This window comes from Mustela putorius, unplaced genomic scaffold (assembly GCF_011764305.1).
Source record: "Mustela putorius furo isolate JIRA1106 unplaced genomic scaffold, ASM1176430v1.1 tig00000145_pilon_pilon_pilon, whole genome shotgun sequence".
NCBI classification, from domain to species: domain Eukaryota; kingdom Metazoa; phylum Chordata; class Mammalia; order Carnivora; family Mustelidae; genus Mustela; species Mustela putorius.
Genome location: NW_025421294.1, coordinates 1,558,039 through 1,578,903, shown reverse-complemented (window position 1 = coordinate 1,578,903; position 20,865 = coordinate 1,558,039). Strand labels below are relative to the sequence as shown.

General features: G+C 41.0%; 1 protein-coding gene across 3 annotated transcripts in view; it reads left to right on the top strand.

The window, feature by feature from the left end:
* The window catches only part of OCLN (occludin), a 64,855-nt gene extending 46,688 nt beyond the window's left edge, over window positions 1–18,167 (top strand). For all 3 annotated transcript variants that reach the window (XM_004764493.3, XM_004764491.3, XM_004764492.3), the window contains exons 5-9: window positions 187–332; window positions 8,393–8,608; window positions 11,882–12,053; window positions 13,360–13,401; window positions 15,634–18,167. In XM_004764493.3, the coding sequence (XP_004764550.1) occupies window positions 187–332; window positions 8,393–8,608; window positions 11,882–12,053; window positions 13,360–13,401; window positions 15,634–15,735 (678 nt within the window). In that variant the 3' untranslated portion in view covers window positions 15,736–18,167. The remainder of the gene's footprint in view (window positions 1–186; window positions 333–8,392; window positions 8,609–11,881; window positions 12,054–13,359; window positions 13,402–15,633) is intronic.
* The last annotated feature ends 2,698 nt before the right edge of the window (window positions 18,168–20,865 follow it).

The following is a 20,865-nucleotide window of genomic DNA, read 5'->3' as shown; positions in this document are numbered from 1 at the left end:
TCAGTTGTGTATTGGTAGGAATATGGGTTTGATTGTTAACACTAACTAACAATAACAAGGTGGGTTAACAGTATTAATAAGCCCAATAAGTATTAGGTAATTTTATATGTGATATTTTCCTTCATTTCTTTCCCCTTTAAATTACAGGGTCAGTATTAACTGTGTCTCCTGGGGCTTTTTCTTTAGGTTAAAAACGTTTCTGCAGGCACACAGGACATGCCTCCTCCCCCTTCTGACTATGTGGACAGAGTGGACAGTCCTGTGGCCTACTCTTCTAATGGTAAAGTGAATGACAAGAGGCCCTATCCGGAGTCTTCCTACAAGTCAACACCGTAAGTAGCATCTTCCTCCTTCAGATAGAATGAGTCTTAAAAATGAGTAATTGGATATACGCTGATAAATCAGTTCCTATTGTACCATTTAAAATAAATGCTTTAAAATAAATAAATAAATTTAACAGTTTCCCAAAGGCTGGAGACTGATCTTTTGCAGTGTTGATGGAGGGTTGGCAGATGAGAAGGGTGAGACTGTCAGCTGGTGGGATCTTCTCCCCCTTCTAAGCTTCTTTTCTCTTGCTGGTTTAAGGGTGAAAGGATAAATCGGGTTTTTCTGCTCTGAAAAAAGTGGTTCTCTTCCCTCTTGCTGGTTTTGAAGTTGAGGTTCAAGTGGAGGATGGTACTGATAGAAGGCAGAGCTGTGTGCGGTTCTGTCTCTCCTTGCCTGTAACTACTAGGTCTCATGAATGGAAGGGGAAGGTTGCAGGTTGATCCACCCCCCAGGCATGTCCATCTTTATTTAACGAGCAGACTTTGTTTGAATTCAGGAATTCTGAGATCTCACTGGCTGTGTTAGATCCTTCATGTTGCTGGGGGATGTGAAACTGATAAAGCCTGTAGGTGTCCGTTTTACAAGTAGTGTAAATAATCTCACACTGAGCTTCTGGCCTAGAGTAGGTGCCATTATGGTTGCTGAAATGGTATCCCTGTTGTGGTTTTAATTTACCGTAAAGCCTAATTCAAATTCAACCTAATGACTAGAGAGGGAAGGGTATTTTGAAATACATTTGTAGACTGGATATAATTTTTGCCTGAGGATGAAAAATTACTCCTCTTTTTTTTGAAGATTTTATTTTATTATTTTTTTAAGGTTTTATTTATTTATTTGACAGAGATCACAAGTAAGTAGAGAGGCAGGCAGAGGGGGAGATAGATGGGGAAGCAAACTCCCCGCTGAGCAGAGAGCCTGACTCGGGGCTCTCTGACTCCATCCCAGGACCCTGAGATCATGATCCAAGTGGAAGGCAGAGGCCCAACACACCGAGCCACCCAGGTGCCCCTGAAGATTTTATTTTTAGGTCACCTCTACACCCACGGTGGGGCTGAAACTCACATGGCCTTGAGATCAAGAGTCACGTATTCCAGCGACTGACTCAGGCAGCCACCCTCTTTTCTATATACAATTCTAGAACTTCAGATTCCTTTGTAGACTAAAAAATAAAGCCTTCCCTGGGTGCCTGCGTGGCTCAGTGGGTTAAATCCTCTGCCTTCGGCTTAGGTCATGATTTTAGGGTTCTGGGATTGAGTCCCACATCAGGCTCTCTGCTCAGCAGGGAGCCTGCTTCCTCCCCTCTCTCTCTCTCTCTGCCTGCCTCTCTGCCTACTTGCGATCTGTCTATCAAATAAATAAATAAATAAATAAAAATCTTTAAATAAAAAAATTTTAAAAATAAAAATAAATTTAAAAAATAAATAAATCTTCCCTTTAACTACTTGGATTGTTTTAAGTTAAAGGTGTATCTGCTGGAAAACTTGGTGTTGCTTCAAAGTTGTATCTCCAGCTCCCGCGCCTACCCCCATCCCTCCCATCTAGTGGTCCACTTTAGGTAGAAATCCCCCCGAATGCACTGTAGTTTGGGCACCTGCAGCTGAGTTAATTGTGGAGTCAGTTTGAGACAATAGCTTTTTTTATTACCCTGGAATGGAACTTGGAAACAGGAGTTTGCCTTACCCTCAATACTTATTTTGTTTGGGTCTTTAGAATTGACTATGCTGGGACACCTGGGTGGCTTAGTGGGTTAAAGCCTCTGTCTTTGGCTGGGGTCATGATCTTGGGGTCCTGGGATCGAGCCCCACATCGGGCTCTCTGCTCCTCGGAGAGCCTGCTTCCTCCTCTCTCTCTGCCTGCCTCTCTGCCTACTTGCAGTCTCTGTCTGTCAAATAAATAAATAAAATAAAATAAAAAAGAATTGACTATGCCATTGGTTTCAGTTGTGAATGATCTGGAGGAAGAGCATTTTCTTTGTTCTCCTGTTTGGATTTTGAGAAAAAGCCAAAGTGCTTGAGGCAGTCAGGGGCAAAGGTGTACAAAGTAGAGACACAATCCTTGTAAAAGTTTAAAAGTATGATTTGTATGACTTCCGTGCATACATAATAAATATTTATAATGCATCTTGTGACCAGCTGTGCCTCTAAATTAATTATAAAGCCTGAATGGTTACATAGTATTCCACATACTGTCTCTTTTCATGAAAACCAAGATATTTTCACAAGTTCATTTGCAATAATTTAAAAATCTTACTTATTCTTGAATAAGCCAGTACATTTGTAAATATAAAATGGAAAAGGGACATAGGTTTAGCTTTTGTCCCCCACTACCTAGTTCCTGTTCCTAGAGGCAGCTAGTGTTACCACTTTCTTTTTTTTTAAGTAGGCTCCACACTGGGCTTGAACTCAGGTGCAGAGCTTGAGCTCACAACCCTGAGATCAAAACCTGAGCTGAGATCAAGAGTCAGATGCTTAACCAATTGAGTCACCCAGGCACCCCACCAATTTTTCTTATATAACTCTTTTTTTTTTTTTTTTTAAGATTTTATTCATTTATTTGACAGACAGAGATCACAAGTAGTTAGAGAGGCAGGCAGAGAGAGAGAGGAGGAAGCAGTCTCCTCGCCGAGCAGAGAGCCTGATGCAGGGCTCGATTCCAGGACCCTGGGATCACAACCTGAGCTGAAGGCAGAGGCTTTAACCCACTGAGCCACCCAGGTGCCCCTCTTATATAACTCTTGATTTCTCTTAATTTCTCTTATAATTCCATAAATTATTTTTAAAATATGTTGGCCAAAATGTACATTAGTTAGACCTTTCTTTAGAAAATACTGGCATATTGAGGGGGTACCTGGGTGGCCCAGTATATACCTTTGGCCCAGGTCATGGTCTTGGGGTCCTGGAATCGAGCCCCATGTTGGGCTCCCAGTGGGGAGCCTGCTTCTCCTGCTCCCTCTGCCCCCAATTCGTGGTCCCTTGCTCTTCTCCCTCCATCTCAAATAAAAATAAAATCTTTTAAAAAAATACTAACATATTAAATACATTATTAGCAATACATCTTGGAGATTGTGTGTATCAGTGTACAAAGAGTTTACTGATCTGCTTTATAGCGGCATAATATTCCACCAGATGGATATACTGTACTGTACAAAATGGTTGCTTCCCTACCTTTTAACCCTATATTGATGCACACTTTTCCCCCAGTGTTTTATTACAAATCGCTACAGGATATAAACTTGTACATGAATCACTTTTCACATATGCGAATACATCTGGAAGATAAATAACTAAAAGCAGAAGTGCTGAGCTGGAAGAAATTTCCTGTATCATTTTGATAGGTACACTCGAATTGTAGTCCTCAGGGGGTGTACTTATTTTTATTCCCAGCCTAAACCCTAGAACTTTTTTGAAGGTCTGGGAAATGCAAATGTGATGCCTAGTTTCAAAATCTAGAAGGGGAGGATGGGGATGGTGCTAAGGAATGTGATGGGACATTATGTCCTGTTTTGTATCTATTAATGTTGGAAGGAACTTGCAGCCTCTGGGGAATAATAGATATGGCCAGGTGTTGCCCATGGCAGATTTTCTGCATGCTCTGGAAGATTCAGAGCACATCCACTTGTATGGGGTAGGAGATGCACATTATATAATGGGTTTGTCTGTCCTCAGGCTTTCATAAAGGTGCTTAGTAGCCCACGAGGGCCTCTCCTTGCTCTTGTAGTCCATAGACAAGGAATTAGAGCAGGAACATTGTGTCTGAGGTCCATGGTAAGGATGAGGTACCTCAACACTTAGAATTTTTTCCCCCAGGGCATAACACATTCGGTCAAGAGTACTAATCTTGAACACATACAGTTTGATGATTTTTTTTTGCATGTGTGAATGCTGAAGTCACCATCACCACACCAACAGAGAAACATGCCAAGCACTCCAAAAGGTCCTCATGTGCCCATTCTTCATTGATATCTCCATCCCCCCCCCCAATTTTATTTTATTTTTATTTTTTTTTAAAGATTTTGTTTATTTATTTGACAGACAGATTACATGTAGGCAGAGAGGCAGGCAGAGAGAGAGGAGGAAGCAGGCTCCCTGCTGAGCAGAGAGCTCGATGCGGGGCTTGATCCCAGGACCCTGAGATCATGACCTGAGCCGAAGGCAGAGGCCTAACCCACTGAGAAACCCAGGCGCCCCCCCCACCACCACAATTTTGATGCCTGTAACTGCCTCTTAGTTGAGTTTATTATTGAAGTTCTTATAAAGTGGAATCATACGGTAATTACAGTTGTGTCTGGTGCCTTGTGCTCATCATGTCCTGTATCTTAGAATTTCAAGGCAATTAGAATTCACACTTGGGTTAGGAGATAGCAGAATTTAACTGAAAATGGTTGCTTCCCTACCTTTTCTAGTTAAATTTAGGAGCTACCCGCCCCCCCACTAGGTACCTCTCCTGCTATCCTGTCTAAATCCAGGGTGAATTCATCTTTGTAAGTCAAGGAAGTTGAATGTTGGCATGTCCCAGAGCTTTCAAGGTGGGCTGACACCCGAGAGTGCCAATGAACCCTTGTATGGTGCAGTAAAGAAGCCATTACGATAATCTGTTAGGACTGTATACGAGTTGTAGGAATTCACTGGTCCACATTAGACCAAGGAATGGGCTCCCTTCAGGAAGGATGTGAGCCAGGAACTCAGAAGGAAGATATGAGGACTCTTGTTGCTGTGTGGGCTTTATTGTCAGTACAGCTTCTTTTAAAGCAGCATAGTCATCCACTTTTTCCAGGCTACATTGACCTTCCAGCACAGGATTTAGAAAATAGAATGTTTTTTCCCAAAGCTGACATACAAAATATATTGAAAGATTCTTGATTGGCCCTTTTTGAGTCATTGTCATTCCCAAGGCTAGGGAGGTGGGGTTCTCTGATTGACAAGGTTTAGATATTCCCTCCAGTAATGGTGGCAGTTCTAAAATACTACATGGCGGGGCACCTGGGTGGCTCAGTGGGTTAAGCCTCTGCCTTTGGCTCAGGTCATGATCCCAGGGTCCTGGGATCGAGCCCCACATCGGGCTTTCTGCTCTGCAGGTAGCCTGCTTCCTCCTCTCTCTCTGCCTGCCTCTCTGCCTACTTGTGATCTCTGTCAGATAAATAAAGAAAAAATCTTTAAAAATAAATAAATAAAATAAAATACTACATGGCTCAGTCGTTAAGCGTCTGACTTTGGCTCAGGTCAAGATCTCAGAGACAGGGATCGAGTCCCGCTTCAGGCTCTCTGCTCTGCAGGCAGTCTGCTTCTTCCTCTGCCTCTGCCTCTCCTCCCTGTCCCCTCTGTCTCTCAAATAAATAAATAAATTCTTTGGTAAAAAGATTAAAATCAAATAAAATACCATGTACATAATGGACAGTATGCTGATTGATGTTGATCATGTCTTGTTTCTCTTTCCTCGTCGGTACTGGGTGTCATCAGAAAAGAGGATTCTTGTGAATGTGTTTTCAGTTCAGGAATTCTCTTGAACACCTGCCATGTAACCAGTATTTGGCTAGGTGCCCCGGGAATTCCAAGTCCTTGTTCTCATGGAGGTGGCGATCTACTAGGGACAGAAGACCACACCTAGTAGCTACACTGAAAATCAGGGCAAGGTGGGAGAACCAAAGGCAAGTGAGGGAGGATGTGTAAAGAAAACATATGCATAGAAGAGACAGAATACACAAGGGTGAACTTCTGGTCCTGGACACGGAGTTTGGAGACCAGGGAAAGCATACAGCTGGTTGCCTCTTCAGGGTCATGCAGATTATGACCTAATGGAATTTGTATCTAAAGGTAGGTTCAGAGATTATTGACAGTACACATATTCCCTCTTTTTAAAAAAAAAAAAAAGATTTTATTTATTTATTTGAGAGACAGAGATCACAAGTAGGCAGAGTGGCAGGCGGGGTGGGAGGGAAGCTGAGCAGAGAGCCCGATGCGGGGCTCGATCCTAGGACCCTGAGATCATGACCTGAGCCGAAGGCAGAGACTTAACCCACTGAGCCCCCCGGGCGCCCCCATATTCCCTAGCTCTTAACTGTATATATACTTGTAAGCATTTTGTGTTTAGGTTTTATGCTGTATCAAGTATGTTACCCCTCTGGTGTTAAAAGTATGTAGGAGAGTGGGAGGTGGAAAACTTCCAAAGTAAAGAGCTATTTATTTATTTTAAAAGATTGTATTTATTTATTTGAGAGAGAGAGAGTGTGTACAAGCAAGGGGAAGGGGCAGAGGAGCCCAACAAGGTAAAGATTTGTAAGATCAATATCTAAAGTAATTATGGGAGGAGGCCCTTTTTAATGTTTTGGGTTTTGTTCTTTTCTACTTTCTTTTGCTGTTTGGCTTCCTCCTCCTCTAGTCACTACTCCCTCAGATACACCTACTGCGTTCCCAGAGCGAGAAGCATAATACTGGCAGTTTTGGCAGAGTGTCTAGGAACTTGTTACTCATTGACTCATGGAGAAAGTCACATTTTCCCTTCTTTAGATGTAGCAATAACAAAGCATACAAAGCCACTGTAATCTGAATACATTCAAAAGTAGGCATAAATCCCACTTAACCACCGCAACTGTGCATACACATCCCAACGCTTTAGGTTTCTACAAGACATTAGTACGTGTGATAGAAATCTGAAGACTGACAACAGTTAGTGGCAAGCAGTTCTGGATCACCTAGAAAATAGATTACACCTCACAGACAAAGCTCATGATGAGAGCTTCTGTAAATTGAAAGCAGTGAGAAAACAAAAATCTTAAGACATTTTATTTATTTTTTTAAAAGTTTTTATTTATTTATTTGACAGAGAGAGATCACAAGCAGGCAGAGAGGCAGGCAGAGAGAGAGGAGGAAGCAGGCTCCCTGCTGAGCAGAGAGCCTGATGTGGGGCTCCATCCCAGGACCCTGACTGAGATCATGACCTGAGCCAAAGGGCAGCGGCCCAACCACTGAGCCACCCAGGCGCCCCTCTTAAGACATTTTAAATAGTTGGTTTGAATATCAAGGCTGAGGCTGGAAAGTCTGGCGTGTCTTTTGTCTTCCTTTCAGTGCTCTTCTTGCCCTTCTGCAGCTCTGCTGCCAGGAAGAGTTAAGCTCTGCATCGCTGTCACTCACATGTACTTAACCATTGCCATAGCTCTTGCTACTTATTTCTGTGTTTGGCCTCGTTTTCATGCTTGGCACAGAAACATTTGCAATAAAAAATCTAATGCAATATTAAATAATTGCATTAGGAAAATAAGTCTAATAATTGTAATGCTTCCATGCCATTCAGTCTACATGGCTATAAGATGACCTTAGCAGTTTAAATTTTTAGTACTTGAGTTTTTCTAGATTATATCTTGACAAGAAAACTGCTGAAGAGGAGTCTAGAATTAATATTAAAAATGCATACCTCTGGGGTCCCTGGGTGGCTCAGTGGGTTAAAGTCTCTGCCTTTGGCTCAGGTCATGATCCCAGGGTCCTGGGATCCAGTCCCTCATTGGACTCTCTGCTCAGGGGGGAGCCTGCTTCCCTCTCTATCTGCCTCTCTGCCTATCTCTCTCTGTCAAATAAATAAACAAAATCTTTAAATAAAAAAATGCTTACCTCTGAGAGTCATCTTCCAAAGGTAGATAGGTACGTGCATTTCTCTTCAACTCTGAATTCCACGAACCTGGAAGAACCTGTGGAAAAGAATTCTGAGTGTTATTTTCTTGACCGCCTTTTGTGGAGTAAGTCCCTGGCACAGGTCCAGAAAACACCTCTCACACAGCAGCCTGGGCTTCCTAAAGTGCAATCTTGGGTCCATCTTACTCAGAAGGATTTCCAGAGGGCCTCCCCTTACATTGGAACCTCTGGTGTGTTCCAGAGGGTCTGAGCTGGTGCTAACCTGAACGCAGGAGCCTGGGGATCTCCATCATGCAGAGTACGTGAACTGCTTGTGCGAACACACGTAGGTGTGGATGTCTCTTAGTGCATACTGTTGTCGCTCTCTGTGGTTACGGTGCTCTTGCTGGCCACGGGGTGTAGTGGACCCCACCATCCCTGAACACTGCTTGCTGTTTCGTTAGGGTGCCGGAAGTGGTGCAGGAGCTGCCGGTGACCTCGCCCGTGGATGACTTCAGGCAGCCTCGCTACAGCAGCAGCAGCAACTATGAGACTCCTTCCAGAAGAGCCCCCACGAAAGGAAGAGCAGGCAGGTCCAAGCGGCCGGAGCAGGACCACTATGAAACAGACTATACGACTGGCGGCGAGTCGTGCGACGAGCTGGAGGAGGACTGGATCAGGTAGTGGATGGCCTCGTGCAGGAACTGCCTATGCCGGTTCTGATGTTAGCCTGGGCCAGCCGGCTGGGGGAAGTGCATGCGGGCTCAGCTGGGCTTGGGTGGTACAATTTCATCCTTGAAAAGCCAGGACTGGAGGCTCTTTTCCCCCCTAGTACTCTTTGGTAACAAAGGTGGATGGGGAGGGGTCTGTTTGGCTGTGACTGTGTTCTAAAAACATGTTGAGCATCTTTCACGAGGTGACTGATGTTGGGGCACCAGTTATCACCCAAGAAGGGTCTTCCAAACAAAGAAAACATGAGTATACAGAAACTGCGGTTACTGATCATAAAATTCCCAGACCAATGCTATGGCTTTGTTTTGGCATTCACTTTATTTTTTTTTTTTAAAGGTATATTGATTTTTTTTTTTAAGATTTTATTTATTTATTTGACCGACAGAGATCACAAGCAGGCAGAGAGGCAGGCAGAGAGAGAGGAGAAAGCAGGCTCCCCTTGGAGCAGAACCCTGATGTGGGGCTCAATCCCAGGACCCTGAGATCATGACCAAAGCTGAAGGCAGAGGGCTTAACCCACTGAGCCACCCAGGTGCCCCTGGCATTCACTTTTAAGTTAAAATTTCATGATGAGACCAGAGATTCTTTTAGAAGTTTAATCCTCTGGGTGGCTCAGTGGGTTGGGCCTCTGCCTTTGGCTCAGATCATGATCTCAGGGTCCTGGGATCGAGCCCCACATCGGGCTCTCTGCTCAGCCAGGACCCTGCTTTCCCCTCCCTCTCTGCCTGCCTGTCTGCCTACTTGTGATCTCTGTCTGTCCAGAAAAAAAAAAAAAAATTTAATCTGGAGGATTTTGGCAGTTACATAAACAGTGGGCAATGCAGTGTTCTGGGGGAGGTGTGGTTAAGTTCCTGTGTGTGCTGGTGGTTGAGTTACAGTGCATAATTACCAACTCTGCTCGTGGTGGTGTGTGGCCCTTTGATGCTCAGGTATTCTGAAAAGTGGGGTACAAATCAGAAACATCTGTAGTGTGAATCGTGGTGCATCAAAACATTGCTTCTCAGGGTAGAAGGAGGGATGAGTGGTATAGTAGAGTATGAAATCTCACTGGTGATTCTCATTCTTCATTCCCCTTTCTTCACAAGAGTTCTTGGCCAGGGACACCTCAGTAGTTCAATAGGTTAACCTCAGTTTTGGCTCAGGTGGTGAGATTGAGCCACATTTCCAGTGGGAAATTTACTTGAGATTCTCTCCCTCTCCCCCTCCCCTACACGCTTGCTCGCTCTCTGTCTCTCAAATGAATAAATCTTCAAAATAGAAGTTCTTGGCCAAGTTCAGCCATCTAGATATAAAATATATTTTTAACTAGAACCATGGAAGATTTAAATGAAAACTTTTTTTTTTTTTTAAGATTTTATTTATTTATTTGACAGAGATCACAATTAGGCAAAGAAAGAGAGAGGAGGAAGCAGGCTCCCCACAGAGCAGAGCCCCATGCGGGGCTCGATCCCAGGGCCTGGGGATTATGACCTGAGATGAAAGCAGAGGCTTTAACCGACTGAGCCACCCAGGCACCCCTAAATTAAAACTTGTAAGAAGCCTCAATTCTTACTCCTCTTTTGAGCAAATCATTTCATTTCTCATCTTTGTAAAATGAAGATGTTAAAAGGCCAATTTAGATGTAAAAATGTTAATTCCTTGTTGTTGTGAAGTTCCTTAGTCCTGTGAAACAATTCAGAGTATTTCCTCAGTGGATTGTTAGTTAATGAGCATCACAGTGACACATAAAAAATGGCTAGTATATTGAGAATTACAAGTGATGCAGAATTTCAGGGCTTTTTTTCAGTTTTGTGTACTGCTGCATTATTTGTATGCTGAGCATGTATTTTTGTACATGTACATTTTAAAGTCTACTTCTGTAATCAAAGGACTCAAAATAAGCTATTCCTGTTTAGGAAAACAAGATCAATTTAAAAAGACAGTCTAGGGGCGCCTGGGTGCCTCAGTGGGTTAAAGCCTCTACCTTCGGCTTGGGTCATGATCCCCGGGTCCTGGGATCGAGCCCCATATCAGGCTCTCTGCTCAGCGGGAGCCTACTTCCTCCTCTCTCTCTGCCTGCATCTCTGCCTACTTGTGATCTCTGTCTGTCAAATAAATAAATTTTTAAAATCTTTAAAAAAAATAAAAATAAAAAGACAATCTAAAAACTGTAGTTGGTAGCAGAAAACAACTACTTGGCTGTCACCTGCTCTGCTCTGCTCTGCTCTGTGATGATGAAAACATACTTATGTTCCAAAATTCCAGTTTTAAGACTTTAAACAGAAATATTCTATGATTGTGTGGTGTTGTATATTTAGAATAAGTGAGTTCCTATGACTTTACTTTTAAAGTTCATAAATGATTTTTAATTTTCTTTATTTTTTTTTAAGATTTTTGTTTATTTATTTGATAGACAGAGATCACAAGTGGGCAGAGAGGCAAGCAGAGAGAGAGAGGAGGAAGCAGGTCCCTGCTGAGCAGAGACCCTGATACGGGGCTCGATCCCAGTACCCTGGGATCATGACCTGAGCCGAAGGCAGAGGCTTTAACCCACTGAGCCATCCAGGCGCCCCTTTAATTTTATTTCTAAAAATTATATAAGTACAGTAATTTATTTTTCAAAAGATGTATTTATTTTAGAGACCATGCACAAACTGGGGGAGAGGGAGAGAGAGAGAAGTAATCTCAAGCAGGCTCCCCACTGAAGTTGAGCCAACACTAGGCTTGATCCCAGGACCTTACTAAGGTCATGACCTGAGCAAAAACCAAGAGTCAACCACTCAGCTCACTGGGACACCCAGGCACTGCACTCCCCACAAGCATAGTATATATATTTTTTCAAGCATAGTATTTTTAAAAGCATAAGCAGTGATATATAAAGTATAATCATTCTTTTTTTTTTTTTTGAGAGAAGGAGAGAGTGCAAGCAGGCGGGAAGGGACAGAGGGAGTGGGCGAGAATCTTAAGCAGCCACCATGCTGAGCATGGAGCCCGAAGAGGATTGGTTTTATGACCTAAACTGAAATCAAGAGTCTGATCCTCATCTGACTGAGCCACCCAGGTGCCCCTGAAGTATAATCTTCTTAAGAGAACTCATTTGCATCCCACCTTTCTCTTTCTGTAAGCAACAAAACGAAAGCAGGAGATTGTAATTTTCCATATCCCACCAGCTTCATTATCTTTGATGAAGAAATACTGTGATTTATGTCGGCTAGAGTCATAGTCATTTTTTCAATTTTTAGAGAATATCCACCTATTACTTCAGATCAACAAAGACAACAGTACAAGAGAAATTTCGACACTGGCCTGCAGGAATATAAGAGCTTACAAGCAGAACTCGATGAGGTCAATAAAGAACTCTCTCGTCTGGATAAAGAATTGGATGACTATAGAGAAGAAAGTGAAGAGTACATGGTAAATTCAGACCTGATAATTACATATTATAGATGATGTTATTCTAATCTATGAGGATAGAGTATCCTTTCTGTTAATGCAGACTCAGATTTGGCTAGCAGTTCTCAAATTGATTTCCTTGAAAAACAGCTGAAATCCTGTCTTGGATGAAAGTCTTTCCAAAATGAAGAGTGTACTAACGTAGTTACAAAGTACAAAAATTAGGCTATGTACATTTATCCCTTTCTATTAAAAAAAAAAGCTATATTTTTCTATTTATAAACACAGTTCATTCTTTATATAAAATATTAAGCAAACAGAATTGGGTACTGAAAAATAAACTGCCTTAAATTCTGTCAGTTGGTTGTCACCAAAATATTGGTTGTTAATATAGCCCCTTCGTGCACAAGTGCACCTAGACACACACTATCTTTGATATGAAGTTATCTTGTGTTTTACTACATCCTTCTTATTATTTTTCTCAGCAGTAGCTTATGGTGGTGGTGGTGTTTTCCCCCATGGCTGAGATAATGTTTGTCTGTGAAAGTTACTCTTTCCTTTTTAATCCCCCTTTCTATACTGTACTCTTTACAAGGAAGTCACTGTTCCTACATCACCCTTCAGGAATGGGAAATTACGCTTTAGCTCTTTAAAGACAGTGCACTTACACAAATTATTTGGAATTCTTGTGCATAAGAAATATGTCACTTCCTCACGTTTATTTATTTTAATCATTTATATCCGTATTGACATAAATTTATGTCGGTACTGACATAAATGGATATCTGTTTTATGCTTTGCGTTATAATCCAATACTAGTTTATTGCTCAAAATATTTTATATATGTATAGTATATAATAACATATCTATAATATATACATCACAAATATATATATTAGTGTGGGTATATGTCTGTACACTTACATATATACATAATACATATATATTTAAGTTAGTTACTAAGGAGCTTAGACCAGTTTCATAATGGGCTATAACGAGATGAAAGCTATGCTTTAGTGAAGGTCTCTCTGGTGTCAGCGTGGCACATGGACCAACATGGGGACAGATGAGAGGCAGCTAAACAAAATAGTTAACCTGTCTATGAAAATGAAACATGAGGAATAAGTCATACATTTCTCTTTACTGGCTGCCTTAAGGCCCTCTGGCTGACTGTAATAGTTGTTAGAACCTAAAGACTTCATTATTTTAATTGCCTGTCATTTTGGCATTGGTATCAGTTTTAGCTCTAAAATAGAACATCAGGAATGTTATTTTTGAAAGAGAAAATGCCCCGCTAACCATCCTCTATTGTGTTTCTCATTAATAGGCTGCTGCCGATGAGTACAATAGACTGAAGCAAGTTAAGGGAGTAAGTATCCCAGATTGTAAGATCCTTCGAGGAAGAATTTTTCTATTATATGTCTTTTATTTAACCTTTTGAAATGACTATGAACACTTAGCACACAAGCACTGATTATGACAAAAGGCCCTAAAACCACAAGCTGAAAACTGTAACAGAAGGTAGAACTTCATTTCAGTTGTTTGCAGCTACAACCAATTCTGATAAGCTTTTTTAAAAACTTGAAGTATATATATACAGAAACCACACATCATGAGTGTACAACGTGGTAAATTTTCACCAAGCAACCATCTACCTTTGTAGCTGGCACCCAGATGAAGAAATACATTTCCCAGTGTATACATTTCCCTGGTAAACCCCTCTTGTGCTCTCCTCCAGTTTTTCTTCTCCCCACAGATAACTACCATCCTATTTTCTACCAACATAGAGGAGAAGAGTGAGTTTAGCCAACATAGAGGAGTTTAACCTATTTTGGACTTATTGTACATGGAATCATGTAGTATGTATATTTTAGATGTGATTTCTTTTTTAAAAGATTTTATTTATTTATTTATTTATTTATTTATTTATTTATTTGAGAGAGAGTGAAAGCACAAGCACAGAAGGATCAGAGGGAAAAGCAGGCTCTGTGCTAAGCATGGAGTCCAATATGGGCCTTGGTTGGGCTTGGCTTGTTCCCAGCTTATGGCTTTTATAATTAATGCAGCTTGAAACATTTTTGTAAGTGTCTCTGCACATGTGAACACATTTGTTAGGTGTGTGCTTGGGAGTGAAATTTCAGGGTCATTGGGCAAGTATCTGTCTGACCTCGGATAAATGGTGTCAACGGCTTTCCTGGTTTGCCAGTATTTTCCCAGTGAGCTGTGTAGATTCCTTTTGCTCCATATCCTTGTCAACACTTGGCTTTATCGGTCTGTCTTGGTTTAAAACTTTGTTTTTAATAGGTATTATATTAAATTTTTTTAAAAATTACAAAATACCATAATTTTAAATGCAAGAACTTAAAAGAGCATATAGTGGGGGCATCTTTGTTCTTGGGGTTTTGAGTTCAAGCCCCATGTTGGTTGTAGAGATTACGTTAAAATTTTTTTTTTAATTTAAAAAAAGGAAAGGAAAGGGTATATAGTAAAATTCCCTGTCTTACTCCCCATTTACCTATTTCTCCTTTCCCAAGTCAACCAATATCACCAGTTTTTGTTTGACTAATTGTTTTTTAAAGATTTTGTTTTTCGAGAAGCTCCTGGGGGCTCAGCTGATTAAGTTGTCTGCCCTCAGTTCAGATCATATTCCCAGGGTCCCGGCATCGAGTCTGGTATCGGGCTGTCTCCTAAGCAGAGAGTCTCCTTCTCCCTCTCCTTCTGCCCCTCCCCCCATTCATGCTCACTTGCATTCTCTTTCTCTGTGTGTCAGATAAATCTTTTTGGGAGTCCCTGGGTGGCTCAGCCGATAAAGCATCTGCCTTCAGCTCAGGCCATGATCCCAGGGTCCTGGGATGGAGCCCCACATTGGGCTCCCTGCTCAGCAGGAGGCCTGCTTCTCCCTCTCTCTCTGCCTATAGCTCCCCATTTGTGTGCCCACTTTCTTTCTCTCTCTCTGTCAAATAAGTCTTTTAAAAAAAAAAAAAGATTTGTTTTTGGGGTGCCTGGGTGGCTCAGATGGTTAAGCGTCTGCCTTCGGCTTAGGTTATGATCTCTAGGTCCTGGGATCGAGCCCTACATTGGGCTCCCCGCTCTGCTGGGAGCCTGTTTCTCCCTCTGCCCCTCCCCCTCCTGGTGTGCGTGCGAGCACACACTTGCTCTCTCTCAAATAAATAAATAAAATCTTTTAAAAAATTGTTTTTAAGTTCTCTCTACACTCAGTGTGGTGCTTGACCCCACAACCCCGAGACCAAGAATCACATGCTCTACCAGTTGAACCAGCCAAGCACCCTTGCTTTAATGATTTTTTTAGATGATGTGTTAGCAAAAAATCCAGCTAATTTTTGGGGTCACTTTACAAATAACTAGAAATTAGCATATGCTTTGTAAAACTCAGGTTAGAAGATACAATTGAGCAAAAAGAATCAACCGCCTGTATGATCAGAGAAACTGCCTATTACTCCAGTATTACTCCATTCCTCAACCCAACAATTTTGACATATTCCATGATTATTTTGCTTCACCTCTGCCTTCCTAGCAGCTAACACAACTTGTTTTTATTCTGTTAAATTTACCTGGTTTATTTATTTTTTTTCTTTTTTAGTCTGCAGATTACAAAAATAAGAGGAATTATTGCAAGCAGCTGAAGAGCAAATTGTCCCACATCAAGAAAATGGTGGGAGATTATGACAGACAGAAAACATAAAAGACAAATGGCATAAACTTGAGAGATTAAGAAGTATTTGACATCTCTGCAATGTTGTCAGAAGGCAAAATGACTTTGGATTCTAACCCAGGAGACCAAGTCTTTGTGATCATTACAAAGTTTTGGTAGCTTTAATATCATCAGTATTGAAGCATTTTATAACTAGCTTTTGATAATCAACTGGGCTGAACACTCCATTTAAGGATTCTAGGCTTTAAACTTTGGCTGCTGTATTAAGGACTGACTGACTACAGGTTGAGGATTTTAAACCTTGAAGCACGGTGACCTGTGCTGTGAACTTGCACAGTCTTCTGTTAATACGTAAGTGCGCTCATTAGTTCCCATAGGCTATCTCGTCCATTCTTCCCGGAGTTCTGCCTTCAGAACTGTTATTTATAACCATTCCTTCTCAGGTAAGGAAATTCTGTCCCTGCAGTGAAGTGTCTGAAGTGAAAGTGCTTGTTTCCTGGCTTGCAGTGTTGGTTAAGTCTGTTTTATGACTTGAGTCCATGAATAAAGTCCCTGGCCTTTTGTATGTTAGCTGTGTTAGCTAACTACAACCTTCCTGTTGATTTCTTTCTGCGAATCAATGGTGTTAAAAAGAGCTTCTATTATTTTATGTTATCCAGATAATAAAGATCATATAAAAATAACAAATTATGGGAACTTAAAGATTGTATATAGATTCACTTTTTAAGAATCAAAATTTAAAGCTCCTGGTTAGAATTCTGTTGTGTAACCTAAAATACGTTGTAATCTTTTATGGTTTACATGCATTGTTTGTTTGTTTGTTTTTAAACCAACTAGGCTTTTTCATTATATCAGAGTATCTGATGACGTTGCTGATTCAGTTGTGACTTGAATTGAACAATGTTCAGGTTCTGTACATACTTTCTAAGGTATTAAACCTGGTGTTGTCTCTCTTTCATACACTTGTTTTACATCATTAGTGCTGTTAAGTTTTTGGAAAATCATACTCAGTTTTATCTGTTCATGTTTTAAACTATTTTGGGTGCTGTGCTGGTTGCTCACTTTCCCAGTCTTGGCTATCAGAAGGATGATTTTTCTGGAAATAGAATGCAATCCCACAAAACATGAAATTACTTCAGATGGTACCCTTGGTTCACCACTTGTTTTTTAAATTTAAATTTTTATTAGTAAAGTGTAATTAGCTGATAGTAGTGGGCATATAGTGAGCACAGTTGGTTGTGATTATCCCCCCAGTTTAGAACTGTTTTTTGTGAAAATTTTTGAAGAATAAACTTTAAATAATCATTAGTATACAATTCAGACATTTAAGTATGTAATTCTTTATATACAAGTCTGAATCTTTTTCCAAAGATATATCTTAAAATAATTTTTCTATTATAACATTGATTCATTTCTTCAAATTGAAGAAATTCTTAATTTTCCATGTGCCTTACATACTTACTACAAAAGGTAATAGTTTATAGTTTTCATACCTTTTGGTTTTACACCAGACGGTAAAGACTCTCTTGAGCAACTTAACTCAGTTTTATGTATGCTAAAATTGAAATTTCTTTGTTCTTGGAAGTCAGTGTACTTAGATTATGAAGATAGGAAGGTTGCTGGGGTTCTGACAAAACAAAAGTGTACAGCTGAATGAACAGAATCAAATAGCATGAATTTCCACTGTAAAATTGTGTCAGAAAATTGGACTTAGAAATAAAATAACAAAACCCTTTCTCAAATGTGGTACTTAAATACCTCTTGGAATTAAGCAGCTGGATGTAACTTTAAGAACCACTTAGGCCAAATTCTAGTTTGGAAAATTAAAGGTTTAGATTAGATGTCAGAGGTCTCATACAGCTCTGACCTGAGATGCTTACTTCTGCAGTCTGCCTTCTAATATAAACAGTTGTTCCAGAAGTTCTGTTGGGAAAGCCTGTGATCCTGCTTGATCCTGCTGATAGCTGCACACAGGGATTCCTTTATGTAGGTGATTTTGTATTAAAAGTAGATAAGATAAATATTTTAATTTCTCTGTATTTTGAAAAATTTAAAGAAATATAGAAAACTATAAACATATGTATATCCATCTTCCAGAAAGAACGGGTGTTAGTTTTTTCATATATGCCGTGTAGTTTTGGAAATAAATTGAAGGCTACTAGTATTTATAGTAAAAGTTAAACTGTATCCACGCACATATATAAAATTATCATTTAATCCTTATAACATTCCATTGACATGTAATCATTTCTCATCTTCATTTAACATGTAAGAAAACTGATGATGTGGTAGGTTGACTGGTCCCCCATCACACAGTGGCAAGTGATTAAATAGGATTGGAATCTTGGTCTGTTGGAGTATTAGGTTCTGTACTCCCGTTCTGGGTTGACTGTCACTAAATTCATGGGTTGGGTAAAATGGGATTGCTCTGTCTGGTGTTAATAAAATATATTTTAAGAGTATTTTAAGTACTTTCAATTGATATAAAATGTTTCATATGAAATACTGAAAGTATCTATAATGACCAGAATGGGTGTGTGTGTGTGTTTGTGTGTGTGTGTGTGTGTGTGTCTCCGCTAGTTCTGTATGAGCAACAGAAGAAGGAGTTCTCCAGTCGTGGCTCTAGGGACCTTCTTGAATTGAGGTTGTTTAAGACTTCCTCACCCAGAGCTGTCTTCCCTGCTTCATCACTGTGATAGGAAATACCTCGTTTGCACATTTCTGAAGGCTCAGCTGGAGGAATCAGGATTCAGACCCAGTCTCCTGGCAGCTTGTGGTTCTCCACTAACTGTGTGACTTCTCTTCTGTGAAAGGACGAATGACTTAGGTGGAGGGCTGTGTCATCCTTCCTCCTGTGTTTCATATTGTTCACATGTCTTAATGTGAACAGTTTTCATAAAAAAAAATGCCCAAGTAATTTGGGCAGTTTTTAGAAAGCACTGTTAAGTTAAAATAATACCACTTTGCAGTTAGAGAAAAGCATGGAAACATAACTGTGATTTTATGGGGGGGACTGCAACCCAGTATAGGCATCCCCCCAAGATTTCTAGTGGCTGCCACAGGACCCGCTGGCTCCTCCCTGTTTGTGTTGTCCTATTCTTCCTTTGCCCTGCAGCAGTTACTCTTTGTGTGACCTTGGACAAATTACCTAGCTTTCCTGTCCCTCAGTTTGCTTATTTGTGTGAGAACTATGTGTACCTATTCCCATAGTTGTTATGAAGGTAATGCAGGACTTAGAACAACAGTCCTTATCACAACATAATAAATATGCCAGTTACACCTAGTTTCCAAAGCTGCAAGGTGAGACTCGAAACAAGCTTTTAAAAAGCAAATCGTGTGTAAGAGTGTATAATCATCCCAATCCTTATTGGTCTGTGCTGGGTGCAGCCTTAGGGTATCAATTCTTTTGACTTTTAGGTAGATAACGGCATTAGGCTTGGCACTGTGACTTCAGGGATGATAACAAATCCTTTACGTGTCAAAATAAGGATTATTCTATACTGTTAAAAGCAGTTGGGGTGCCTGGGTGGCTCAGTGGGTTATAGCCTCTGCCTTCGGTTCTGGTCATAATCCTGGGGTTCTGGGATCGAGCCCTGCATCGGGCTCTCTGCTCGGCAGGGAGCCTGCCTCTCCTCTCTGCCTGCCTCTCTGCCTACTTGTGATTTCTGTCTATCAAATGAATAAATCTTTAAAAAAATAAAAAGTTGTGAAGGTTTTTAATGAGTCTCTGCAGTGTGTGAGGCTTCATCTAAAGGTATTGGAAAAGGCAAGTCTACCTCTTCCAGTCTGAATTTTGGCACAATAACATTGGCTGAGCTCTTCATAAATTTATTAAGCCTGGTGGCTGTGTCTAGCTACCCATGGGCAAAGAACAGACTGTTCCATTCTTCATAGCTATCCTTTAGTTTTACTAGTTGAAACATTAGGCTAGATTAGATCCATTTCTTCTCCCAATTTGTACACAATTAGAATATTGTGTCAGCCCTAGTTATGTCAGGGGATTACCATGGATTTATACATGCTTTGTTTTGTCTTGGTACAACTTCTAGTTAAGATGCTTGACTAAAATATATACAGAGGAGAGTAAACTCCACAGTTGTGAATTTGAATGATCCAGCCTCCTCTCCACAAATGCACTTTGCTGGGGACTCTTTTTTTTTTTTTTTTTTTTTTTTCCATTTAAAAGAAAAGCCATCCCTAGGGTTGCTGGCTAGCTCAGTTGGTAGAACACGGGACTCTTGATAGAGTCATGAGTTCAAGCCCCACATTGGGTATAAACCCTACATTTTTTTTAAAAAAATTGGAATTTTTAAAAAAAGATTTTATTTATTTATTTGACAGAAATACAAGTAGATGGAGAGGCAGGCAGAGAGAGAGGGAAGCAGGCTCCCTGCTGAGCAGAGAGCCCAATGCGGGACTCGATCCCAGGACCCTGAGATCATGACCTGAGCCGAAGGCAGCGGCTTAACCCACTGAGCCACCCAGGCACCCTAGAATTTTTTAATTAAAAAAAAAAACAAGGCGGGACGCCTGGGTGGCTCAGTGGGTTAAGCAGCTGCCTTCGGCTCAGGTCATGATCCCAGCGTCCTGGGATCGAGTCCCGCATCAGGCTCCTTGCTCGGCAGGGAGCCTGCTTCTCCCTCTGCCTCTGCCTGCCATTCTGTCTGCCTGTGCTTGCTCTCTCCCCTTCTCTCTCTCTGATAAATAAATAAAATCTTTAAAAAAAAAAAAAAAACAACAACAAGGCTTTCCCAGACTGATGGATTGTGAACATATACGACACATACTTGGGGCTTGGGGTTGTGGCCAGTTGTTCCATAGGAATGCATCCTGTCTTATAACACGATGGCAACCAGAACGGAGGAACAGAAAAAGGAAGAAGTGGAGTTTGTGAAAGGAAGGGAGGACAGAGGAAAGTAGGAAGGGCAAGGAAAAAGTCCGAGTCCTGTGAAGAGTTAAAGATGTGGGGGAGGCAAAAATGAAAGGTGACTGGCCCTGGGAAAGATTTCAGCAATGCCAAATTCTCCTCCTTTCTGAAAATAACAAGGCCTTTGTCTTCGGGGGGGGGGGGGGGGGAATAAAAGTAGTTGGTAAGGGAGCTGCCATTATGTGATGCGTAAGCCCTGTAGGGTAGCTGAAGGTATCGCCACTCCATACATC